Below are 23,928 nucleotides of genomic sequence, written 5' to 3' on the forward strand. Positions count from 1 at the left end.
TGATAACAAGTCTCGTAATCCCGTCTTTCACTCCATCCTCACTGTTCAAGTGGAGGCAGATACTTAAATGGGACCACAATCATCCAACCAGCGCGTGAATTGTAACACTTGCTCTCATGCTTCACCCTTTCATCACCCTGCCCCTTATTGTGCTGTTCATTTGCGAGGAAGTCATTGCCAACACGGAAATTATCAACTTCCTTGCCGCTGAGGAGAGCAACGTCGACTTCTCATCTACCACGGTTCACAGCTGGTAAGTTCGAACACGATGCTTGGAGCAGATCCTGGTGTCTTGACGCAGTCCTGCGTGCAGGCCAATTTTGAATTACAAAAATAATCAGGGGCTTTGGAACGTAGATCCCGCCCTGCTCGACACGCCTTTGCAGCAGGTATGCGAGTCAGAGACAGGCACAGATCCGGACTCGGAGAACCCCTTCTCATGCCTTCATGAACTCTGGGTAGCGCTAGATCTCGATGATGAAAATTGGTCGTCCTATTCAAAGTTTACGCTACGTCTATCTTGGCCTGCTTCCGTACGTCAATGCACCCTTTTTCATTCTATCCCCAATCCTAAATTTCACGGTCGTTAACCATGCGTCGCTATTACAGTCCCCCGCGGATTTTTTGCTTGAAATCCACAGTCCTCAGGCGATCTTAACCCGTTTGTCTAGACTACCGCACCAGTCAGCGATAGACGATGCTTCCATCACTGCGCCGCATTTGTCGCGCGCGGGTTTATCCACTACTCGCCTCAAGTACGCCAGGATACGAGTCGTTGATACTGGCATACGCACACCCACAGGCACTCCTGATCTCCCTATGCCAGCTGCTCAAGCGATATCATTCATTGTCGTTCTCGAACAACTCTATCTTGGCGTTATACCGGCTTCTCTTCTTCCTACTGTGTGTTTCCTTATCCCCGTTCTGTCCTGTGCGGCTCTAGCCACACCGTGGATACTTGCTTATCTCGATCATTTCATAAAGGAGGCTAGAAAGGAATTGGACGGTTTTAGCACAGTTGAAGAGAAGAAGGAACACTGAGATGTGTTAGTCGTGCGGTATACATGCATTTTTCTCGATGCTGTGGCGTTGCGTCTCGACTGTGGGCGATCCAGCATTCGTGACATAAATACTGTCATTTTACGCGCGTCAAAGAGAATCCATTTCATACTGATAGATCGAGCTGACATCTCGGTAGACTACGTGTGCCTGACCAAAAAATACACCGTCTCTCCATCAAAAACCAAGACACCGTCACGAGTGTGATATCAAGCAACGCTCTCCAACTCAACAAGATGAACGGCTGCAAACCACGCAAGTATGATTTCCACTCGTGGGCCGTGTAGCGGTATGTTGAAATTTAACGGCTTCTTTTTGTTCCCAGCTTTGACTTTCTCCGCTGCTGCCTTCTCAGCACGTTCCTTTTGCCTTGCAGCCACAGGAACAAGCAAAATTCTGGCACAGTCCAATGCCTCTAGAAGATCCTCACGGCTCCCACTGAATGTACTAGAAGGGGTATTTCGTCCGTTGGTGGGCAATGAGGAACCTGATGGAATTTGGCCTGTGTTCGAAAAATATGCAAAGGGGTAGGGTTCTGCGTTCGCTTCAAATGTCGACCTGGTATCGGTCGAAGACGTGGGCGGTGAGGGGGACGGTGAAGGCTCAATTACAAGCCGGTTTGTCGCCTTCTTACCCTGTATGTATGAATGAGGTTGTATACCAGGCATCCATCCACTAGCAAGGCGTTCGAGGACCTCGATGAACTCGGCTTGAGCCATCGACCGTGGAGGTAGAAACACAGGGTATCCCTCCAGCCCGTCTACAACGACGGCAGTCCGCGAGAACGTAGTAAGGAGAGTGGGTAACTCTGCGAGCATAAGTTGGCAAATAAGGATACTGAAATGGGACTCCACGAGTAAGGGATGATAGGTGGTGAACGTTGGCGGGAGAATGGAGTCGACGTGTGCGAGGCCAGTGGCGCTTGACATATGAATATTTGGGCGCACCAGCTCAGTTAAAAGGAAGGCCACCTCCACCCTTTTGGCCAGATCCGCTTGCATTGGCGCAGGACCTTCTAGAGTGTCAAAATGAGAGAGGAAGCGTTCATGATCACGCAAGCTCTTCTTCAGGAGCGAGTGAATATTTTCGCGAAACCCGTCATCTGCCAGAACTTGCCGATATGCCTTGGCTTTGGGGCCATCACTGCGCCCCAGTGGACCGTCAGGATTCCCCATCTCGACTCCCCCGTAGCGACCGTTAGAGAGGTAGCAAAGGCGCATCTCAGCTCCATCAAGGGATGAATTGACCTTGCTGACGCCCTCGAGCCGCAATACAGCGGATTCAATGAGATACACAGCATGCTGCAAATATGCCGCCCCCCGCAAAAATAATAACTGCGGTTCGATAGGGTCTGGCGCATCTGGCAAAACCGAAGGGTGTAAGAGTAATGGCTCCCCATTGATTCCTTCGACGTTGGTCCCATTTGCAGCGGCACTAGTACCACTAGGAGGCGCCTGTCCGTGGATTTTATTAGAGCCTTTTTTCTTTTTAGTAGCTTTCCCCCGAAGTTCGCGGGAAGATATTAAATCTTGATGTGCGGCACGCGCTTTTCGCGCCGCACGAGACTCTCGTAGGGCGTGAGTAAAGTCTTTCGTCGCCAAAAAATACTCGTCGCGGAAACAGTGGACTATTCCACGCGTCCGATGATATTCCAGTCGCTGAGGATAGGTCGCAATCAGCTCATCAAGTACCTGCGTTGAAGTGGAGTCCGCAAGTTGCCTATTAGAACTGAATTTAAAAAGTTAGGCAAAGAATCATATAGGCTTTACACGAACCGGGAGGGAATTTTTTCATGGAAGAAATGAACATATCGTGCATCAGCGTCGTTGGGATCTGTGTATGAGTCACAACATTAGTGCTGCGCCCCAATGAAAACCCTATTGATAGGAGCCTCCTAGACATACCATGCTTGAGAACTTTCTCGGCGATATCATCAAATACGCTTCCCCCTTGCATCACCATGACGCTACTGGCAATTTCATCCGCCTTATAAGCAGCCGCAAGCTTCTGAACAGCAAGAGCTCTAAGCCTATGCACGCGCATCGCACTCATAGCGACATTCCTGCCTCCACCGATGTTATTGGAGCCATCAAAGCCCAGCCCTTGAGCCACAGCCCAGGAATTATTGATTGTTGTGCGTATAGAGCCGGCAGCAGCAGCTGAGAGACCAGAGGATGCGCGCACGGACAGTTCAGAAGCCTCATCGATGAGCCTCCGAATCGCTGCAACATTTCGAAAAACGCCAGGGTCAATGGGTGGCGGAGTAGCTTTACCCGGAGCAGGCATGGGAAATGAAACTGACTGCGAGGTCGGATTATACGATGTTGGCAATGTGGTGAGAGTGTTACCCGGTGATTCCGGAGGGGTATTATCCTTGAGTGAATATAACATACGGTCGCGGTCGCGAGGACGTGGTGTCGGTCGTGACTGGATGTTTCCAAGTGAGGCTTGGGACGAATAAGCAAGAGCAGGTAGCGCAGGTAGCTGCATTTCCGACGAAGACAGGGTGGCAGGGTCAAGATTGAGGACGAGCAATGATTCTAGCAATTCCAATGGAAGTTGCAGCCACGGGCCCTGGTATGGTACACGAAGGATCAGTTCAGCTGCCCTTGAGAGGTAGATAGAACATTTACGTGGTAAGAGCTGATATATTTCCAATGCTTGTTTCTACTAATGCAGAGCACGGAAGTGCGCTCGAAGTCGGGTGAAGGAGCTGCCCGTAATTTGACCGGAGGATCAATAGCTTCATGAGTCTTTTGCTTCTTTGGTTTCTTCTTCTTCTTTTTCTTTTGGCTCGCCTCCGAAGGCAAAAGGTCGCATGTGGATGAAAGTCCAGTGGAGGAGTTGTCAGTAGCCGAAGACGTTATGACCTGGGTACTGAACTCTATAGACTCGACTTGCACGCTATGGAGCAGTGTTGTATCGGCTTTGGAAATAAAATCTGTTTTCGACGACAAAGGGTCCTGTTCCGACATCGTCTGCGACGGTCGGGATGAACTTGAAAACTATTAGATGGAACGAGTAGCCTGTCGCTTGTCAGCGCTTCAAAAGCTCCAACTTAATCAAGAATTCGGAATCCTTACTTTGGATAAGATTTCTCACGGTGCTTGATCAACCATGTTGCAGTCCAGCCTGCAAGTCCAACCTCAAATGACTCCGGCTTCGACTTCAAAGCTTCAAAGTTCATATGACCTTGGATACAGTTCGTGTGTTCACCATAACGTGTAAAAAAGGTTAAGTTAAGCCATGATCGTCGACTTTTAACAACAAACGATCCATCTCCTGCCACACAGAGCGTGCCATCATCGATCACGCAGAATCTTGCAAATCTCGCCAGTAGATAGATCATGGCGGTATGAAGGCACCGAATTAACTGGCCAGTTGACCCTCGATCAGGAGACATGCTATGCCTACATGTTTTCCACACCTACTAGTTATCCGAGTTTATATCATCATCAACATATATCGAGTTTCCTCCTTCAGTTGGTCTTGAGCAACGCTGTGCGAGGAGAGTTCGAACGGGTAAGGGTTGGGAATAGATGGCGAGACTTACGCTCCAAACCGAACTTCAATATTTGCACGATACACTTTGTCTTGATTCTTGACGAGATTTTGGCAGTTGCTTCTAGTAAACATAACACAGCCACCTATATGTTGTGACCCGTTCAACTACTTCAAGTCCTCAGATCTCTTGTGCTTCGTGCAAATTCCTGCATGCACTATACTATAGCAGTTCTAGTTCTGACTGCGGTTCGAACCTGACAGTCTGATTCAAAGTCACATCAGGGGGAACTGAACCGTTTAAGTAAGTCCGATGGTCCATAGTTCAAGGACGACTTACGGAATTCTTGGACCTCTTCCGAACCTTTTGAACCAATTGTTGTACACATACCGCAAGTACAACTGGAAGAACCCGAGATGTATGTCTGTTATTACAAAGGACACCAGCTCGTCCAATTAGACTGGTGTAAACTCGAGCCAGCAAGTTCGCTCTGCGGGACTTGCCGGAGAGACTAAACGCTAATATTTTTCCCATGGCTAAATTCAGCTTACATAATTCAGCCTAGGCTTGTTTTCAATTCAACATCATTCATCTTCTTCTGATATATATCACCACGAATAGCCGTCGGCTCGGTGTCGTAGGCAGGTTAGGCGTAGGCTTCAGCAGGCAGCTTTCTGCCATTGCCTACCTACAGCGTGATGGATTGAATTCCATTACTTTTCAACAAGTTGCTGTGACCTTTTGAAAGGACCGCTCACGCTCGTTTCTACCTCTCGCCATTCAGTGGCACTCCGAACCACAGCCCGAAATCACTCGGTTCGGTTGCTTGTTGGGAGAACCTGGCCGGCACCACCGCTGAGTTGCTTTCACTGTTCAAGTGTCCTTCGTCATGTCGCCATGCTGCCTGACTTCGTAGAGTCCCAACTTATCCGATATAACATCTGTGTGGTATCCGTGACCCCGATATCCCATCTATCCCTTATCGTGTTAATACCCGACCTCAGGGCTCGCGCCCTGCTGCCATCACTTGGTATTTGCTTGGTATCCTTCTCGGTAATGATTAAAGACTTTTATTGCTTATACGTCTGTCCCGTTGTGATACTAAGTTTTGGAGTACGACATTTGTGGGCTGTGCACTCCATTGTTGTGTATCGCGCACTCAGTAGTGAATTGCGCTAATATTAAAGTTCGTTTTGCAGCGTCAGATGAAGAGACTTTGGTAGCTTGAGCGATGCGAGAAGTGTTGAATTCAAGTAATGGCTATGTGAAAGTGATATACGACAAGAGTGTATCAAAGAGAAAATGTGAATTTGTTAAAGGATGACACTGCATGTGAAACCGAGTACTTAGCGGTGTCGTAATTCAAGATGTTGCCCGCAACCGGTCACGGTCTTTCCTTGCATCGAACCCTAACAGAGACATGGCCAGCCGCCGCTCGCGTCGGGTTGGCAGTGCTTATCATACGGCAGTCTCAAAGACTACTGCGTCTGTCATAAGGTTCGAGTCCTCTATATTTCTTGAAGTCAAGGGTCAAGGTTGAAATCTTTTCTTCAAGCATAAACGTACTAGGCTGAGTTGCAGTCGCGTAAACATTCTGGCTGCCGAGCACGCGGTGCCAACTCACCGTCATCGAAGAGATAGAAGGCATTACCCACTTCTGCTAAAAACGGAAGATTGTTGCTCATAAACAGGTTTCAAGATAACAGGACGTTCGTGCAATGGCTAGTACCCCGGCACGCTTGACCACTCGAGCTCTTCCTGGATTTGCCTCAGTCTCTCACTAGTGTTTCTCCCTCAGCATCGCCAATTGACTGATTCGCCCGTGTTTCACTCCCTTTCCCTTTCCGGAGGCCCGAGATTGCGAACTACATATCTGGTTCTTGTGGCCCGGCACAGGGCGCCCTCTCTCGAGGGCCTTGACCGGATCCTGTAAAACTGTCGAACGTAAATATATGGAGCGGCCTCCGCATTGCACGGAACTCACATGATTACGCCCCTTGGTACTCTTCGAGTTTTATGTGTTCGCTCACTCTTCTGATATGAGGTCGGTTATCACCAGGGTACCCACGCCCGAGCTCGTCTTTTGCGCATGTGATATGGTCAATTGGGAAACCGGGATACTAACATACTCGTTCGTTCATGTTCGAGTCTTCTTCGGGATATCCACTATCTTAGCACCGCTCACGAGACCAGCCTCTTATCTCAGGCAAAGCAAGCCAACGGTAATGCATTGATGTCCGTTGAACCTAGTAATGATGATGTTTTCTTTTGAATAAAACAGCAAAGGTTATGGGCTAGTATGTCAGGGTCGATGTCACTTTGACTCCAGTGAGTTTCACGGTAACCGGTTTCAATCCGGTTTAGCGCAAGTTGGTTTGCCTTCTCTTAGCCCACACTCTCGCCACTACTTCGCCTTATCACATAAGAATAATTCTCAGTGATATCTTATCTAAAACACGTTTCTGCAAATGCAGGCTGCAGCGTGCCCATTTACTCTCGTATTTATCAATTTATGATAACCTAATAATTACACCTTTTTTTCCTACTGGCCTATAAGAAGGGCACGCTTCAACCCCCAGTAGCCTATCAGCCTCAATACTTCCGTGCTCTTGTCCTATATGGCTCCCTCTGCCTCCCCTGCAACCGCCACGACGGTATACACTCCCGTGACGATAAAGTCTACCAAGTTTAAACACCCCCTAGACCCCTTGACCCCAGATGAGGTACTACTACTTGATTAGCCTGTCTTCAACGTGTCCTCATTCCCTCTTCTAGATCAATGCAGTGTCTCTGGCGATCCGGCTTTACACTACCGCAAATACACCAATCAAAGCCGTCCGCTTCATCACTTGCACTCTTGTCCCACCTCCGAAAAGGGTCGTCCTCGCGGCGTTAGGAATCCCTCTCACACCGGGCGGCAAGCCCGAAGCGCCCACTCCGATCGTGAGGAAAGCCGAGAGTGATGTACGTATTCACAATGTAGTTAACCTTGTTCTAACTGGCGACCGGCTTTCATAGTTCTTGGATGTGATCAACGGGTTCGTTATTTTGCACAATTAATAGTGATCACACGACAACTCATTGTCATATAGGGGTACATTTAACGCCATCCTGTCTTTTGAAGATGGCACGTGGAACGTCGACACCTGCGAATTAGTTGCAGAAGGTTCAGAACCTCAGATTTCTCCAGAGGAGCTTGCTTTCTGTGAGCATGTCGTGCGCAGAGATCCCACAGTTCAAGCCCTCGCGAAGGAAGTTGGTAAGTGTCGACCGGGTGTGACCTGGGATTCTGCTCATTGTCTCATAGGAGTGCTGCCCGAGCAAATTTATGCTGACGGCTGGGCTATCGGCTACGATGACCGCTTCCCGAAGCACACTCGCTTGCAACAAGCTTTCGTCTTCGCTCGTTACTCTGAGCATGAGAACCTTTATGCCCACCCCTTGGTCAGTTCTTTCATTCACTTGCTGAACTTGTCGACTTAAGATATGTGAATACAGGACTTTGTTGTAGTCATCGACTCACTCGCAGAGAAGGTTGTCCAGATTGACTTTCCGCCGACCTACAAGAGGGCCAAGGATGGTTCTATAGAGTTGAGCGTCTCGAGTACGCAACCGTGCCCGTTGTCCGAGGACTCTTTCACCGAGTCAAAACGAGAGCGCATTCCACCTCCTGTCAAGTCTTACGATTTCCTACCGGATCTCCTCCAGTCGGACCCGGCTCACAAGCCTCGTGATGATATCAAGCCTCTTCACGTTCTCCAGCCCGAGGGCGTGTCATTTAAGATGGATGGCAATGTTCTCGAGTGGCAAAAGTGGAAGATGCACGTTGGTTCGTCATTTCCAATATTTAGCCTTATTGTCCATCTAAGGTGACATTCATGCAGGATTCAGCCATCGCGAGGGTGTCGCTCTTTCGACTATTACATATAACGACGATGGCGAAATCCGTCCTGTCATGTATCGTCTGTCGCTTGCAGAGATGGTTGTTCCATATGGCGCACCTGAGTTCCCTCATCCTCGCAAATTCGCCTTCGACAGGTGAGTAGTCTCCTAAACAATTGTTGATAGGTGTCTTAAGTTATTCTAGTGGTGAATATGGCATGGGGACGATGGCAAACGAGCTTTCCTTGGGCTGTGATTGCCTCGGACAGATTCACTACCTCGTACGTATCCATGACTGTCACTCTGCGATGTGTCTTACCGATCCTCTAGCCTGGCGCATACGTCACACACTCTGGGACTCCATTTATAATCAAGAACGCGATTTGTATTCATGAGGAAGATGCTGGTGTTCTTTGGAAGCACACTGACTATCGTCCCGGTGGTCGTCATCAGACAGTTCGCAGCAGGCGTCTTGTCGTCAGCATGGTCTGCACGCTTGCAAACTACGGTACGTTGACTGGGACGCAAATCTGGCTTGTGGTGGCGGCTAAGGTTCCTATTGTCATCAGAGTACATCTGGAACTATTATTTCTACCAAGACGGTAACATTGAGCTTGAGATCCGTCTTACCGGAATTCTTCAGGTGTATGTCGCTGGCCAAGACGAACCCAACCCTTACGGTACGACTGTTGCTCCGAATATCAACGCACACAACCACCAGCACGTGTTCTCCGTTCGGGTCGACCCGATGATCGATGGCCTCTACAATTCCGTCGTCGAGTCCGACGTCATCCCCCTCAGTGCCCCCACTGGCTCAAAAGAGAACTTCGCAGGAAATGGTTTCGTTGTGAAGGACAAGGTGCTCAAGTCTCAAGTGCAAGACGGCGCGCGCGACTTCGATTGGGCTCGTGAACGTCGTTGGCGCATCATCAACCCAGCACGGACCCATGAAGCATCAGGCAAGCCTGCAAGTTATAATATCATGATGAAGGGAGGTGTGCTTCCACTTATGGCGCATACTGACTCCTGGGTTGCTCGTCGTGCTTCATATGCTCACAAGACGTTGTGGGTTGTAAGAGATAAGGAGGGTGCAGATGGTAGCAGGATGTGGCCAAGTGGAAAGTACGTCCCTCAGACACGTGAGGAGCCTGCGGACTCTGTTGGCGGATGGGTCAAAGATGGAAACGGAAGCATCGAGAACGAGGACATTGTGCTCTTCCTGACTGTCGGTGCGTCGGTGCTCTTGCTCACATTCTTTGATCATCGGATGAACGATATCCCCACCTCTTTGTAGGCACGACTCACATTCCTCGCCCTGAGGATTGGCCTGTGTGAGTACCGCTCACTGCATAGAGGAGTCCAATCATTAACTCTCCCATAGCATGCCAGTTGAGCACGTTAATTTGTTGTTCAAACCTAACAATTTCTTCACGAAGAACCCGAGCATGGATGTTCCAGGAACAAACGATTCGATGAGCAAGCCAGCCTTCAACGGAGCGAATGGCGCCAACGGCACAACCGGCGCCTGCTGCTCGTACTAATCTGATGCCACTCACCCGACATTTTCTTGGTTCTGCGTACTCGAAGGACACCAGTGTATAACAAATTTCTCATCGCTATCGTCTGCCCATGCATGTATCAGATATCTCGAGTACCTAGTATGATTACTCGGACAAAGATCCGAGCGTTTAATTCGCCTCCCACTGTATTACCTATGCTTACTTGGATTCCAAGCTCTTAATACGATTTACTGCTGTCATCTGTGATCTGGCGAGAATGAGGGAAACTTGAGATTCGATGACAAGGTAAACTTGCCTTGGGAGTGGATATCCACATGTAAGCGTTTTCGCGCGCGAGTGCGCGACCCTGGCCATAGGTGCATCCCTGAAGTCCTCCTCAAAAACTAAGTCCTTGCACCGTCGTCGGTCTTTTCGCATCCTCTTCTAATTTCCACACTGGTTTCTGCTGATCCGCACTTTGAACACCACCGTCCTCAGTAGCATCTGCATCGACCGCTCTCAACGTAGGTTTCACACCAAGTGATGCGCACAACGCCTTGTACCGCGATCGAATCTGGCGCTGGAGCTTCGAAACATCGACCTCTTCCATATCGCCAGACGCTATTGCAGCAGGAGAAGGATTCGTCTTCGGAAATTGTGATACGAGATCAAGCAGATGCTTGATATGGTGCACCGCGCGTCTGCAAACATCGCGATGAGGAATGAATGATGTTAGACGAAATCACAAAACGCACTGGTCGTCGTGTCCATGCTTTGCGTATATCGCTTTCCAGGTATTAGCGAACCCTTCGTAAAATCCGATCTCTTCCCAGATCTCGAAGCCTTTTTCGCGCCCGAGGGCTCGACCTTCGATTAGGCCGTGGATGCGCCCGTGCGCAAAGCCGTCGGTGTACCCGGCGTCGTAGAACCTGGGACTTGCTCTTTAGAGGGATTCGTTAATCACGAAAACAATGAGGCCAACGTCTGTTCCAAGTCTACGAGTGCTTCGAGATCAAATTCATCAGCCATGTTAGCTAGAGGGATCGATGGTAAAAAGGCCGCCTTGGGTTGTTTGGCAATGCCTTGGAACCTAATTGATACAAATAAACTCAAATCTCCTTTTGAATGGAGGACGCAAGTGTTTCAGTTGTCGGAATAGTACTAGAATTATATACTTAGACTCTGCAAGAGCTGATGTTCCTACGAAGCAGAACGGATACTTCCCACTACTCTGTCACCTCCGGATTTGCATGATTTTCCACCTTTGATTACATACTGATTATGTCGTCTTTTCGCACCCTGTCCAGACCGGGCCTGAGGCTGTAAGATTCTAAACCGCATTCAGGACGGTTTTGAAGACTACAGCCTCAGGGAAGGATCTCAAGGACTAGGGCCGGTTGAAATTGCGCGCAAAACACAGGGGTAGTCCAAGATGTCATACGTAACAATATATATGAGAAATTGTAGACATAAAGTGACTGGTATATATAGTGAGTAAACGCAAATAGGGAACAAACAAGCAGCTACGGTGTCCAATGGAATCTTGTGTCGTCACCGCGTCGTATGATGTCATGAATGGTCGAAGTAAGCGTCTTGAGTGCGAGAAAGGTCAACAAGTATCTCGAGGACACACATCACGTGGTGCTTAAGCTTGATCCCTTGCTTACATAGGACTTGCTCGGGTATGCGATAGGCTGGATGTTCAACATGATTTGAAAATAGCTGAAGCTTAAGCTTAGTAAGCGCTCGAGCTTCACTAAAAACCTGCAGCGACATACCGGTGAGTGACATTCACAGAAGGTTAATTAAGCTGTTACTTACCTCCATGCCAAGTTCTTTTTTGCTACAATAAGCTTTGTTCAAAGATGAACAGCTTGCGAATGGATCATCTCTTCATATCAAATATCAAAGATGATCCGCCTAGTGTAACAGTAGGTATGGAACCTCTGAGTGGTTCATTACGTCGCTGGTTACTGGGACTAATGACGAAAGGTAATATAGTTGTGTCAACAAAATATTTGCCATCTAACTGTATTCTTTTTCACCTCCCCGCTGAACTTTATAGGTTTCTTCACTACTAGTTTGCCGCCTGGCATTTTCACTCTTTTCTCTTTCATTCGTTGACCACACCACAGCTGGTTCATCTCCATTTCCCCCCCAGAGAGATGTGGATGTCTGCGCTGCTGTCAGTGCTTGGTATAGCATTGCAGGCCCGGGTGTGGTGACTGCTCAAGATGGCTCCATATCGGGTCTGACCAGCAGCTCGTCTGCTGCTGGGTACTTGTGCGACCCTAGTTAATGTCAGTTGCCCAACTGCAATTGTGCTAGCATGCCCCAGGTGGCCTTTCTCCAGTACATTTTATTCTGTTCTCGTGTGTCACTTCTGACATTCGGCTTTACAGTCAGACGTACCACAATTTGTTGTCTTCACTGCTGACGATGCCATTCAGTTTTATACTCTTGAAGCTGTCAATCAGTTCCTTGCTCAATGACAGAATCCAAAAGGTTGCCCTATCAAGATGACCTACTTCACGTCTCTCAACTATACCAACTATACGCTTGTCACCGATTGGTACGTTGCTGGAAATGAAATTGCTGATCATACGTATGTATATTGTTGTAGTCCTTCGTGCTTTTAATCATTGGCTTTAGGAGGACACATGACGGTTCACCTCCAGCAGATGAGATCAACGGAAACATTATTGCTCTCAACGCACTTGCTGGTATTCCTCTTGATGTCATCCAAGGTTTCCATGCTCCTTACTTGAATTATACTGCCGAGACTTTGCAGCTCCTTGCGAACATTGATTTCATGCATGATTCTTCCTCTGCCTCTTTGATTCCTGTCACAGACCCAGGTACCGATGCGTACTGGCCTTACACACTTGACAATGGTCTTGCAAATGACTGTCTGACTGTCGAGGGTATATGCAAGGTCCTGCCTAAGATTCCTGGTCTTTGGGAGATTCCAATGTATGCATTCTTTGACAACCTCGGGATTGATGGTCCGCATTTGATGGATATGGCAAATGGGGCCAGTTCTGTCAATGATGGTGCTACATTTGAAGACATTCACGGATCATTACACTGGGAATAGGCAACCAATTAGTCTCTACACCCATCCCATCCATCTTTTGGTGTGTTCTCTCCATTCTACGATACCTTAATATTGACTAATGTTATACTTATATATAGACCACTTATCCTGGTGTTGATCCCCCAAACAGCACAATTCAGATGACAAACGAATACCTAGATTGGGTTCAGATGCAGCAGGATGATGTCTGGATCATTTCAAACAAGAAGCTTCTTGCTTGGGTCAGAAACCCTGTACCCGTCTCAGAGCTAGATTCGTTTGAGCCTTTGAAGTGTTCAACTCCCCAGGTTGACCCATCTCTGAAATTTGCAATGGTATTCCTCAGAACGAAGCTGGCCTCCTGGAGGAGTGTGACTTCCATGACTTTCCTTTCTTCACTTGCATAAGTCATCCGTTCATAGTGTGGTATTCATTTAGACTTGTCGCGAATTAGTATGGTTGCCCACAAGTAGAGGTGTCCCCTTCAAACCCGAACCCACCGCAGCAAGTCCCAGCAGGCCAACAGATGAGATACAGATGTAACTAATTTTTTCCTGTCATCTATTACCCTCTGCTGAAGATGTTTCATAGTGCCTTCTAACTGCTCAACACCTTTCTGGAATCGCACCTTGGACCAGTACCAAGTGGCACCCCAACTAGGACCCCGGAAATCAAAAACTTCCAACATCGTGCCTAACAGCGCCCTCGATGCCCTTCGGCACCAAAAGTCCTTCTCCAAACCAGTTTCAAGTGATATATAGACCTTACTAGCTTCACATTTAACATCCCAGTACAAAATTCCACTGCACAAGATGCCAGTGGATGAGCAAGTAGACACTGCCACCACGCGGACAAGCTCAAGAAACAAAGAAAATCTACTCCTTAGACTGTCTAATAGATCAATTCCCGAACTAATAAGTAATCCTTCAAACCCCTCAAAAGTAACAGATGCAGCAACTGCAAGAGCCGAACTAGTCAGCAAGGGAATGTTGATCCCAGCAGCTGGAGCATCCATTGAAGACTTGACGACCACACTCTTTGAATTCACAATCAACACCCCAGGAGTTACACAATTGCAATGAGACATGCTAAGAGCAAGCACTATCTTACTGGGATTAGCAGATTACGAACTGAAAGCAAAGAAAATTGCAGAAATCACCTCCTACCACATGGTAGGAACTATCGAACGACTCGAGAAAGTGGTCGACTCTTTCATGGCATCCTCCCCTCAACTGGCAGCCATGGCCACAGCTACGGAAATGATAAAGAAAAATGCTGAAGACATAACGAAACTTAGGACCACTTTGGTGGAAACCGAAGCAACACATCCACTACCCAATACACCAGCCAACCCGCATTCATACAGCACAGCCGCTCAACAGAATGCATCAATCCCTGCTCCAATTTCAGCAGCCTTAATCAGAGCAGCCATCAAAGACCATCAGATCTTACTCAAACCCCTATCGGTGGCACAATATATGAACCCAATGAAAACTCCGCAGACATCACTAAGAAGTTTCAACAGACTCTATCTGCAGTTCAATCCAATGGTTCCCCAAACCTCCAAATCAAGGCCACCACCTGTCTGCGAAATGGAGGCCTCATCATCGAACTGACCACCACAGAAGCTGCAAATTGGATCCACCTCCTGGAAAACAAGGTAAAATTCACTGACATGCTTGACTCACCAATTTCTATCAAAACACGTAGATTCTCCATCATAGTCCCCTTTCTCTCGGTTACCTCAGACATCGAAAACGGTCCTTGGCTTAGAGCAATAGAAACAGAAAACTACCTCTTGGCAGGCTCTATTGAAGCAGCAGGGTGGATCAAACCAAAAAATCAGAGGTCAACAGACCAAAGAGTAGCGCATGCAATCTTCCATTTTACTGACCCCACAGTGGCCAACACCACCTTACAAGATGGCATCTACATCAATCAAGAGAAACTACACCCATGTAAAGACAAACATGAACCAGTTCATTGTGTCAAATGTCAACTTTGGGGACATGTGGCCAAGGAATGTAAAGCTGTGAACGATGTATGCGGTACTTGCGGAAAGAACCACCGGACCAATATCTGCAATGCCTATTGCACCCTCTTTTGTGTCAGCTGCAACTTGCACAACCATGCAAGTTGGAATATAAATTGTCCAGAGTTTGAGAATCGCTGTACAGGAATCAACACTAAGCTCCCAGAAAACTCCATGCCTTACTTCCCTACTGATGAGGACTGGACTCAGGTCATGCTACCCCCAAAACCAGCTCCCTACCACAAACCAGCTGACCAGCCCATCGTCGATCAAAGGCCAACCTTCCGACAGACCAACCTCACATTTGAAACCAACCCGCCAACTGAAAACAGAAGATTCTATGGAAGACCGTCAAGAGGTGCACCCGCTCACTTTGGTCACTCCCGCCCACGTGCCTTCACTCCATCCGGTTCGAATTCCATCCCAATCCCTATGGGAGGGGGCAAGAAACACCCCATGCCATCAACTCAAATATCCTTAACATACCCAGCCTCAAATGCTCCTGTAATCGCAAAACCTCCACCTCCCCAATCAAACTCCACATCCACATCCCCTTCGCCATTGCTTTCACCTTCGAATCTTCCTCCCCCCTCATTGAGCCCCTCAAGCCCACGGACCTCTACCCCCCCTCATGTATGAACAACGGAACGACTCAACTGACTACACTACGTGTCTGGCAACAGAATCTCAACACCTCTCTCATAGCCCAACATTCCCTTCTCAACAGCCCCATTGCTAACAATTGGGACGTGATCGCATTACAAGAACCACACATAAATCAAATGAAAAACACTATATCATCACCCTACTTTCATGCTGTCTACCCAACCTCCCATTTTTCTTCTCCCAAAACTACCTCACATGCCATCACCCTAATTTCCAAAGTCTTTGACACAAACTCATGGCAGCAAATCCCGTTCCCATCCCCTGATGTGGTAGTCATTCAATTCCTTGGACCATTTGGACGCTGTACAATCTTCAATATCTATAACGACTGCACTCGTATGAAAACTCAAGAAACCTTAACGACATTCCTCAAACGTGAGATCACCCAAATTCGACCCTCAGCTGACGATCATATGATCTGGCTGGGAGACTTTAATTGCCATCACCCCCTATGGGACGAGGACCGAAACACGCAATTATTCACTAACCATTATCTTAATGCAGTGCAACCACTCCTTGACCTCATAGCAGATTATGGAATGATCATGATGTTACCTAAAGGTTTGCCAACCCTCCAATCCTCCAGTTCAAAGAACTGGACTCGTCCGGACAACATATTTTGCACTGACCACACAGGAGAGTCATTCATCAGCTGCACCACCAACCTCGCGCTTCGAGGCCCAGCAATGGATCATGTCCCCATTCTCAGCATACTTGAGTTAGCAATCCCTCAAGCTACTACGGAAATCAAGCACAACTTCCGTGAAACAGATTGGGAGGAATTCGAGAGCAACTTAAAACTCGAGCTGGCTAAGATTTCACCCGCTCAACCATTAGCAACAATTGACGAATTCCAAACAGCGGCCTGTAATCTCACGTCCTCCATTCAAACCACCATCAAACAAGTTGTCCTGAAATCCAAACCGAACCCCCACTCTAAAAGGTGGTGGACTAGAGACCTGACCATGATGAGATGAGAAGTCACAAAACTCAGCCATTTGTCATACCGCAACAGAAGCTTCACTGACCATTACAGCTACAAGGAACATCACATCAAACAGAATCAGTATGCAGAGGCCATCAAGAAAATCAAGAGAGAACATTGGACAGACTGGCTCGAGAACCTCACAGGTAATGAAATTTGGACAGCTAACAAGTATCTCACAGCCTCAGCTGGAGACAGGGGTCTTTCAAAAATCCCCACACTCAAATGTGCAGAGGGCAGTACGGCAGGCACCAACGAAGAAAAGAGCGCAGCCCTAGCAAAAGCTTTCTTCCCTCCACCACCCGCAGTGTCTTCAGTACCCAAAGACTTTGTATACCCAGAGGCAGTCCCAACACCAGCACCATTGACTTCCGATCAACTTCAACGTAGCATCCTAAAGTTGAGCCCATACAAGGCCCCAGGCCCTGATGGGATTTGTAATGCAGTTTTGATTTGTTGCGCTGACATATTGTGCCCATACCTCCTCCATCTTTTTAGGGCAGTCTTCACTCTCAAAGTGTATTATGACCCTTGGCGCGATTTCACGACTGTAGTTTTGTGCAAACCAGGCAAGCCAGATTACACCATCACTAAAGCTTACAGACCAATTGCCCTCCTCAACACAACCTGCAAGTTACTGATCGCTGTAATGATGGTCGCGGTGCTGGGCTCGGAACCAGGCAATCCAACACCTATGTTCATACCATTCCCCGACCTCCCTTGACCTTCCGAAGGCCACGCGCACTTGTCCAAACCTTCCGCAGGCAGTTCTCATGTTCCGAGACCCGTCCAAACCTCGCGAGTTACCATACCATGTCCTATCCTCGTCCTTTTGACTTCGCTGGTGCGTTTTCTTTTATTTTAACTATATGTTAACTACGTCTTAGTGCTACATGGATAACAATCCCATCGGCATCCTGTCAGGAGTCTCGGAATACGTATAAGCAGTACACATCACGGCTTATTACATGTATACTTGCATTCTTGCATGCCTCGCGGCTTATTACATAGGTTCGGACTTGCTTATCTCGCTACTAGTTTCGCCTATGGATTCCGGCCTCTCATGGAAGTAGGATATAATCTTGCTTGCTGGCTACTGATAGGACACTTCACTTCCCATACTTCAAATAGTAATTAGTAGAGTCACCTCGGTATAATTGTAAACTGCGCAATTGATCCTTGTTCATTCAGAACTGATTGTCTGGCTAGACCGCTGCCAATTTCGCACTTTGTTTATTCTTGAGTCCCGATAGATTAGCATTGTTCCAGACTTCGGACGTTGCGCAAAGTCTTATACTGTTATTCGACATACCGACATACCGACACATCGACACACCGACATATATAGACCTTCGGACAGCCTTCGCAAGCCTCGGAAGGCATCGCACTACTTCGGACAACACTTTTGCAGCCTTGGACGACCTTCGGTCGCATCGGACAAGTTTCTTGGTACTTCAAAAGTAGTCTCAGAACTATGGATGAGATTAAAGAGGTTTTCTTCCAATATCTTGTCTACTCTCTAACTGTATAAGACTTCCCTTGCATTATCAAGGTAGTTCTTAGGTTGTCTCTTGGGACGAAGCATACTCGCATCTCTCAGGACTAGGGACTCACATTCAGTAGAGCCCAGCCCAGATCTACTCTTTACACCGCCATAGTAGCCGACCAAATGACATACCTATTAGAACATCATGAACTCCTCCCCAGCACACACTTCGGCGGACAACCTGGTCACTCCACCACGGACTCTCTCCATCTTCTTGAGGCAACCATTAAAGACACATGATGTCAAGGCAAGGTAGTATCAGCTCTATTCCTGGACATCGAAGGTGCCTTCCCCAATGCTGTAACAGACCGTTTGTTACACAACATGCGCACACACCGGCTCCCTGAATCTTTAGTTCAATTCATGGAACACTTACTAACAGACAGACGCACTCAATTGAAATTTGATGGTCACCTCTCGGATTGGATCCCAATCACCAACAGCATCAGTCAAGGAGACCCACTTTCAATGATTTTATATATTATTTATGACTCTGACCTAGTTAATATAGCAGCAGGCCGCATAAAGAAAGAACAAACCTTGGCATTTGTAGATGACATGGCATTCATTGTGAATCAGTAAAGACTTCCACAAAACACACGCCATTCTGAAGGACATGTTGGAAAGAGAGGGAGGAGGTTATTCATGGGCACTAGCCCACAACTCTAAGTTCGAAACATCTAAGTTTGCACTGATGGATTTTTCTATGAACTCAGCGAAAGATCGTCCACCTTTGATCACACGTGGCACCACAATTACACCAACGGCTACACACAAATTCCTAGGAGTCATTTTGGACCAAGCGTTAAGATGGAAAGCACACATAGCTTATGCCATCGCAAAGGGAACAGCATACATCTTACAGCTACATCGTATCTCTTCTACCTCTACAGGCATGCCTCTCTCGTTGATGCGTCAATTATACCTTGCAGTAGCCATGCCCAAAATGTTGTACGCAGTTGACCTCTGGTTCCGCCCCATATTCATTGGCAATAACGACAAGCAGCAATTTGGATCTATTGGAGTAGCTCATTGTTTAGGCCAGGTACAAAGATTGGCTGCATTGAGCATCACGGGCGCAATGTGTTCCACAGCCTCCGACACATTGGAAGTTCACGCGAAACTGCTCCCAACAGAACACAGGATGCAGAATCTCTGTTACCAAGCAATGATATGCCTAGCAGCCCACCCCAAGTCCCACCCATTGCACGAACCAGCCCAGAAAGCAGCCAGGAAATATGTTAAATGACACTGCTCCTCTCTACACCATCTATTCCATGCCTCCCAACTAAACATCACCTCCATCGAAACCATCACCCATAGCAGACATCCACCCAATGACCAAAACTCCTACACCATCAACATAGCCGAATCAAGAGAGCAAGCTATAGCAGAGCACGATGCTAATACTGACAATATCAAAGTATACTGTGATGGTTCAGGGATAGACGGTCAAGTAGGAGCAGCGGCAGTTCTCTATAGACAAGGCCGGCATCGTCCAAGCACATTAATATACCATTTGGGCTCCATCGATGACCACACTGTATACAAGGCGGAATCAGTAGGACTGACACTAGCGGCACAACTCCTCTCGATGGAAGAGGACATCACATACCCCATCTCAATTTACATCAATAATCAAGCAACAATAAGATCCGGTGACATGTTTTCCATCAAACCAGGCCATTACCTGATAGATCATTTTCGCAGCACAATAAAAGATTTGAAGAAAGCCAGTAAGGACCGCAACTTCAAGATTAACGTCCATTGGATTTCAGGACACGACGGAGTAGTGGGCAATGAGAAGACAGATTTAGATGCAAAGAAAGCTGCAAAGAGCCGAGGAGACAGTAGTGCCATACACCGTCTTCCACCTTACCTGTGTAAAGGTGTCCTACCAAGCAGCATATCTGCCCTGAAACAAGCTCAGTGCCATGAATCCTCAGAGAGATGGGGTAGAACCTTGTCCAAATCCCCCCACTACACATGAACCATCGAAGTTGACCCCCACCTCATGGCAGCAAGTAATTCGTTCATTTCTCTTGTTCAACATCTACTGAAACGTCACATCAGCCTCCTACTGTGGCTCCATACTCGCCATATTTCTCTCAATCAACATCTGCATCGCATTGGGAAAAGCGCCTCTCCCAATTGCCCTCACTGCAAAGGAGCCCTCGAGACAGTACAGCATTACCTTCTGCTATGCCCCCATTATGCACATGATCAACACATACTCACCTCCATCCTTAGAAGACGAGCATCCTCTATAATGTACCTGCTCACCAATGCTAAGGCCTTAGCGCTGCTCATTTGTTTTGTCAACAGCACTGGCAGATTCAAGGCCACCTTCGGTGATGTTCCCCCCACTTCATGCTGAAATTCAGATAATAATTCATACCCAAATTCAGATCTTTAACACATGCACTCCTTTCAAGACTACCCCATCACCATCTTCACTCGTCAAACACAGGGCAACAGGTGTCATTCAACGACCCATCTGGAGATTCAGACGCAAAGAGACTCAGGAGAAGGACGGACAGGGACAGAACTTTCGTTGTAGAGATACACGGTACAGAAGGTTCTATCAGCAGCACACCGTGCTGAATCCATCTTACCTCTTACTTTCTTTCCGCACTCCATTTACTCCCTTCATACAAAGATTGCTTCAGCGGTCCGAGTACTTGTATATCCCCAACACATGACAGGCCCCTCACAAACACAAACTGTATCAATATGGCCCCGTGGAGTAGCAGACTCATGCATCTGAAATGGCCGGCAGGAACAGCGGACTGGCAGAGGTCAACCCTTTGTCAGGGCATTTGCAGAGTAGGAGACACGGTGGGGGACACAGGTGTCCCCCTTTCCTAGTTAGAAATGTCCTACATAGGGTACTCTACCCCAACTGGACAAAAATTTGATTCAAAAAAAAAACACCTTTCTGGGATCCCATTGCTGGGTCATGCCTGTGTAAATCCTCGGATTGCGCATTCACTGATAACTCACAACCTATCGGGGTAAGTCACACTCTGAAGCTATGCAGCTCGCTTTGACTAGCTTTCTTTGTTTAGCCCAACGGCGCCAACTTAACTGGCAGTGGAACTGGAGGAGATGGATTTGACGGTTCCAGTACACTGACACCCACATATATCAACTTTAATGGCACCAGCCCCATTAAGTCGTGGAGTGGCAGTCTCGTTGGCATGATGAGCACTTTAGCTGTGGGCACATTCGGCATCGCAATGGGATGGGTTTTGGTTAACGTCTGAGCATGGATTTTTCAAATGCTGACACTTGATGATACTCACTGGACATGTGTTTACGATCATTGTTTTTATGATGGGCTTTGTTGACTTTCTCATCTCCCTCAATTGTGCGTAGCTTAACTTTGATTAATGGTTAACTCGTTGATAGCTCAATGCATCAGGGAAACGTAATGATTTGCTACAAAGTGCTTTGTAGCACTCTGTAACACTCTGTAGCACGATACTTCCCGCTGATGCTGATAGCTGGCACCATTCATAATATAGCACATTACTTGTTCGGTTCATTACTGCTCATGTCATACTTGATGCCAGATGAAGAAAAGTGAACTGACGAGTCCTTGCCACATGACTGAATTACGACATAACCCCCAGGTCTCGAAGCTTCGAGAGTTGAGACTCGTCATTTAAAACCTAACGTATTAGGCATCAAGTCAAAAGTTCAATTAACACTCATGGGATATGGAGCTACTAGGCAGGTATATTGTAATATTAGACAGATATTGTTCATTAACATTTCCACTGCAACATCAGTAAATTCACTAATTCCTTAATTAGCTTTCCCACCGCTTGCCGCACTTAATTTTGACTTAGCTAAATATATTCACTTGGCTTTTTATTTGATAAGTTGAATTAAGGAAGCACGTGGTTTTCAATCGGCAACAAGCAGCACAAGAACGACAAGCAAGATCAAGCCAAAACAAGCACTGCAAGTTGATTGCAAGCAACATAACATTGCCGATATACTACTACCACTAAGATCTAAAACTCTAATCTCGTCATCTAAACCAACATCTCAGACACAATCAGGTGCATCTTTCGGTGATAGTATCGCCCACTGGGATCCGTGAATTCAGCCTCTTCATCTCCCTCGTCATCAACTGTTGGTCTCACAGTCTCTTCATCTCCCTCGTCATCGACTGTTGGTCTGTGGCTGGGATACCTTGGAGGTGATGACTGGGGTGGGGGGTCAAAATCAGGAGGGGGCGACACAAATTCTCGAGGGGGAGGTGATGGCTGGGGTGGTAGAGGGACATCTTGAGGGTATGGTCCTGGAGCTGGTGTGACATTATTTATGGGGTGGTATGCATTTGTATGTTGTGTGAGACCTGAGCAATTTTTGAACCAGCGCGTGCAATTTGGAGCTGGACACTCAAACCAAAAGAGGTTGTGAGCACAGCGACCAGCAGCTTGAGGCATAGTATGGGGTAGTTGTAACACGGGATACAAGGAAGTGTAGTGCCTGGGCTGTGAAGTTTAGCGCCAATACCAAACCTAAACAATATCCCCCAAATTAGTGCTGTTGTCAAGGTCAAAATTTGGCCAACTCGCCTTAGTGAACATCAATATTATACCAGAAGTTCTGGTAAACATTGATATTACACCGAAACGGTTGTGGTGAATTTTCATTTGTCGGACTAAAACAAAACCACTTGAAGGCTCCCAAAGTCGGCAGACCGAAATCTGTAATATAACTAGTGGTAGTACTTGTATTGGTAGCACTAGCCAAGAGTACGTTAGGGTCAATGTCATATTCAGAGTCAGCTTTCTAGGCCAGAAATTTTCAAAAGAGTGACAAGACTCACGTTCAACTCGTCACCACTACCCTCCAATACCTTTAGTCTTCGAATCGTCCATCGAACAAATGTCTCAGCCAGCTTCACAGTGTATGGGAACCTGTCCTAAAAATGCAACTCAGCATCCAGGACGCATCGTGCTCGAGGCCGAAGGTCATGCAAAGAGACGTACCAAAGCTCAAATGATGGCTGACCAACAGCGCAAACTGGAGGCAAACCAGGCGAGTGAACAAGCTATACAAAAAGGGCATCAGCATATAGCAACTCTCCAGGAACAGATGGCAACGGACCAAGCTGCTGCACGTGTTGATGCACTGAAGCCTAAATGTCCCCATGCTCGCCCAATAGCAAAGGCTGCAAAGCCCTCGGCGACCTCTGAACAGAGTATGGCCAGTGGAGACGAGTGCCTTTAAGCCCCATTCATATCTGAGCCCTGAAACCAGATATTTAACAGGCCCTTCAGCGGTTGTCAGAATGGCGCAACAGCATCAGCACCACTGCCCTCGTTGTATTTGCAACATTCCTACGCTCACAGCCTGATCTCGAGACTGACGAAGACTACCAGCAATTTTCTGCGTGCCTACTTATCAAGAGCACATTCTTGTATGGGACAATTAAGGAGGATGGTAGTAAGCACATGGAACCATTTCAATCTGACCTTATCATGCAGGTGCTTGCGCAACATCACTGTGCTATTTCTGGTGCTCTCACCATTGTGCCAGGATTCACTACATTGCGACACGCGAAGGGGGCACTTGCCCTTGCCACTTCGGCGGCAGATATCTCCACCATATCTTTACACAGTTGACTCATTCTTTATTTTAGATGGAATGCGCAATCACAC

At 47.4% G+C, this 23,928-nt stretch overlaps 8 protein-coding genes across 8 annotated transcripts; 5 read left to right on the forward strand and 3 right to left on the reverse strand.

Annotated features, from left to right (window-relative positions):
* EDB93DRAFT_222600 (uncharacterized protein) lies at window positions 1-1,155 on the forward strand. The gene is made up of 3 exons (XM_041455771.1): window positions 1-253; window positions 314-533; window positions 610-1,155. Exons 1-3 carry the CDS (start codon window positions 117-119, stop codon window positions 1,039-1,041), a joined length of 789 nt encoding a protein of 262 aa, XP_041309392.1. The 5' UTR covers window positions 1-116; the 3' UTR covers window positions 1,042-1,155.
* On the reverse strand, window positions 1,155-4,488 carry EDB93DRAFT_222586 (uncharacterized protein). The gene is made up of 5 exons (XM_041455770.1): window positions 4,143-4,488; window positions 3,693-4,085; window positions 2,964-3,633; window positions 2,835-2,892; window positions 1,155-2,778 (listed from the first exon to the last, which is right to left on the reverse strand). Exons 2-5 carry the CDS (start codon window positions 4,032-4,034, stop codon window positions 1,269-1,271), a joined length of 2,580 nt encoding a protein of 859 aa, XP_041309393.1. The 5' UTR covers window positions 4,035-4,085; window positions 4,143-4,488; the 3' UTR covers window positions 1,155-1,268.
* A 2,428-nt stretch (window positions 4,489-6,916) lies between these two features.
* EDB93DRAFT_222981 (copper amine oxidase) lies at window positions 6,917-10,073 on the forward strand. The gene is made up of 12 exons (XM_041455774.1): window positions 6,917-7,284; window positions 7,337-7,525; window positions 7,580-7,599; window positions 7,654-7,820; window positions 7,869-8,005; window positions 8,060-8,390; window positions 8,446-8,599; window positions 8,649-8,724; window positions 8,774-8,951; window positions 9,013-9,672; window positions 9,738-9,774; window positions 9,825-10,073. The coding sequence occupies exons 1-12, from the start codon at window positions 7,180-7,182 to the stop codon at window positions 9,982-9,984; spliced, it is 2,214 nt and encodes a 737-aa protein (XP_041309394.1). The 5' UTR covers window positions 6,917-7,179; the 3' UTR covers window positions 9,985-10,073.
* A 266-nt stretch (window positions 10,074-10,339) lies between these two features.
* Window positions 10,340-10,971, reverse strand: EDB93DRAFT_1102684 (uncharacterized protein; the record flags this gene model as incomplete). Its single annotated transcript, XM_041447233.1, has 3 exons — window positions 10,340-10,643; window positions 10,698-10,871; window positions 10,907-10,971. 3 exons carry the CDS (start codon window positions 10,969-10,971, stop codon window positions 10,340-10,342), a joined length of 543 nt encoding a protein of 180 aa, XP_041309395.1.
* Window positions 10,972-11,338: 367 nt separating this feature from the next.
* Window positions 11,339-13,425, forward strand: EDB93DRAFT_1271329 (uncharacterized protein; the record flags this gene model as incomplete). The annotated part of the gene is made up of 10 exons (XM_041454338.1): window positions 11,339-11,526; window positions 11,614-11,624; window positions 11,665-11,680; window positions 11,713-11,722; window positions 11,878-11,934; window positions 12,133-12,236; window positions 12,448-12,514; window positions 12,595-12,947; window positions 12,982-13,079; window positions 13,138-13,425. Exons 1-10 carry the CDS (start codon window positions 11,478-11,480, stop codon window positions 13,423-13,425), a joined length of 1,053 nt encoding a protein of 350 aa, XP_041309396.1. The 5' UTR covers window positions 11,339-11,477.
* Window positions 13,426-14,582: 1,157 nt separating this feature from the next.
* On the forward strand, window positions 14,583-15,689 carry EDB93DRAFT_1082363 (uncharacterized protein; the record flags this gene model as incomplete). The annotated part of the gene is made up of 2 exons (XM_041445680.1): window positions 14,583-15,408; window positions 15,541-15,689. Coding segments are annotated over 2 exons (975 nt in total), but the record flags the coding sequence as incomplete, so codon positions are not given.
* A 6,601-nt stretch (window positions 15,690-22,290) lies between these two features.
* EDB93DRAFT_1248809 (uncharacterized protein) lies at window positions 22,291-22,707 on the reverse strand (the record flags this gene model as incomplete). The annotated part of the gene is made up of 1 exon (XM_041452771.1): window positions 22,291-22,707. The coding sequence occupies one exon, from the start codon at window positions 22,705-22,707 to the stop codon at window positions 22,291-22,293; it is 417 nt and encodes a 138-aa protein (XP_041309398.1).
* Window positions 22,708-23,152: 445 nt separating this feature from the next.
* Window positions 23,153-23,892, forward strand: EDB93DRAFT_1248810 (uncharacterized protein; the record flags this gene model as incomplete). Its single annotated transcript, XM_041452772.1, has 2 exons — window positions 23,153-23,468; window positions 23,558-23,892. The coding sequence occupies 2 exons, from the start codon at window positions 23,153-23,155 to the stop codon at window positions 23,890-23,892; spliced, it is 651 nt and encodes a 216-aa protein (XP_041309399.1).
* Window positions 23,893-23,928: the final 36 nt, after the last annotated feature.

This window comes from Suillus bovinus, assembly GCF_016758785.1.
Source record: "Suillus bovinus strain UH-Sbo-P2 chromosome Unknown EDB93scaffold_16, whole genome shotgun sequence".
NCBI classification, from domain to species: domain Eukaryota; kingdom Fungi; phylum Basidiomycota; class Agaricomycetes; order Boletales; family Suillaceae; genus Suillus; species Suillus bovinus.

What these genes read in the sequence shown, in the direction of transcription:
- EDB93DRAFT_222600 (XM_041455771.1), top strand. Translation starts at nt 117, where the DNA reads ATGCTTCACCCTTTCATCACCCTGCCCCTTATTGTGCTGTTCATTTGC. An exon ending in TCTACCACGGTTCACAGCTG is followed by an intron (nt 254 to 313) that starts GTAAGTTCGAAC and finishes TCCTGCGTGCAG; the next exon opens with GCCAATTTTGAATTACAAAA. An exon ending in GTCTATCTTGGCCTGCTTCC is followed by an intron (nt 534 to 609) that starts GTACGTCAATGC and finishes TCGCTATTACAG; the next exon opens with TCCCCCGCGGATTTTTTGCT.
- EDB93DRAFT_222586 (XM_041455770.1), bottom strand. Translation starts at nt 4,034, where the DNA reads ATGTCGGAACAGGACCCTTTGTCGTCGAAAACAGATTTTATTTCCAAA. An exon ending in CGAGAAAGTTCTCAAGCATG is followed by an intron (nt 2,893 to 2,963) that starts GTATGTCTAGGA and finishes ACTCATACACAG; the next exon opens with ATCCCAACGACGCTGATGCA. An exon ending in CATGAAAAAATTCCCTCCCG is followed by an intron (nt 2,779 to 2,834) that starts GTTCGTGTAAAG and finishes CAGTTCTAATAG; the next exon opens with GCAACTTGCGGACTCCACTT.
- EDB93DRAFT_222981 (XM_041455774.1), top strand. Translation starts at nt 7,180, where the DNA reads ATGGCTCCCTCTGCCTCCCCTGCAACCGCCACGACGGTATACACTCCC. An exon ending in ACCCCTTGACCCCAGATGAG is followed by an intron (nt 7,285 to 7,336) that starts GTACTACTACTT and finishes TCCCTCTTCTAG; the next exon opens with ATCAATGCAGTGTCTCTGGC. An exon ending in TTCTTGGATGTGATCAACGG is followed by an intron (nt 7,600 to 7,653) that starts GTTCGTTATTTT and finishes ATTGTCATATAG; the next exon opens with GGGTACATTTAACGCCATCC.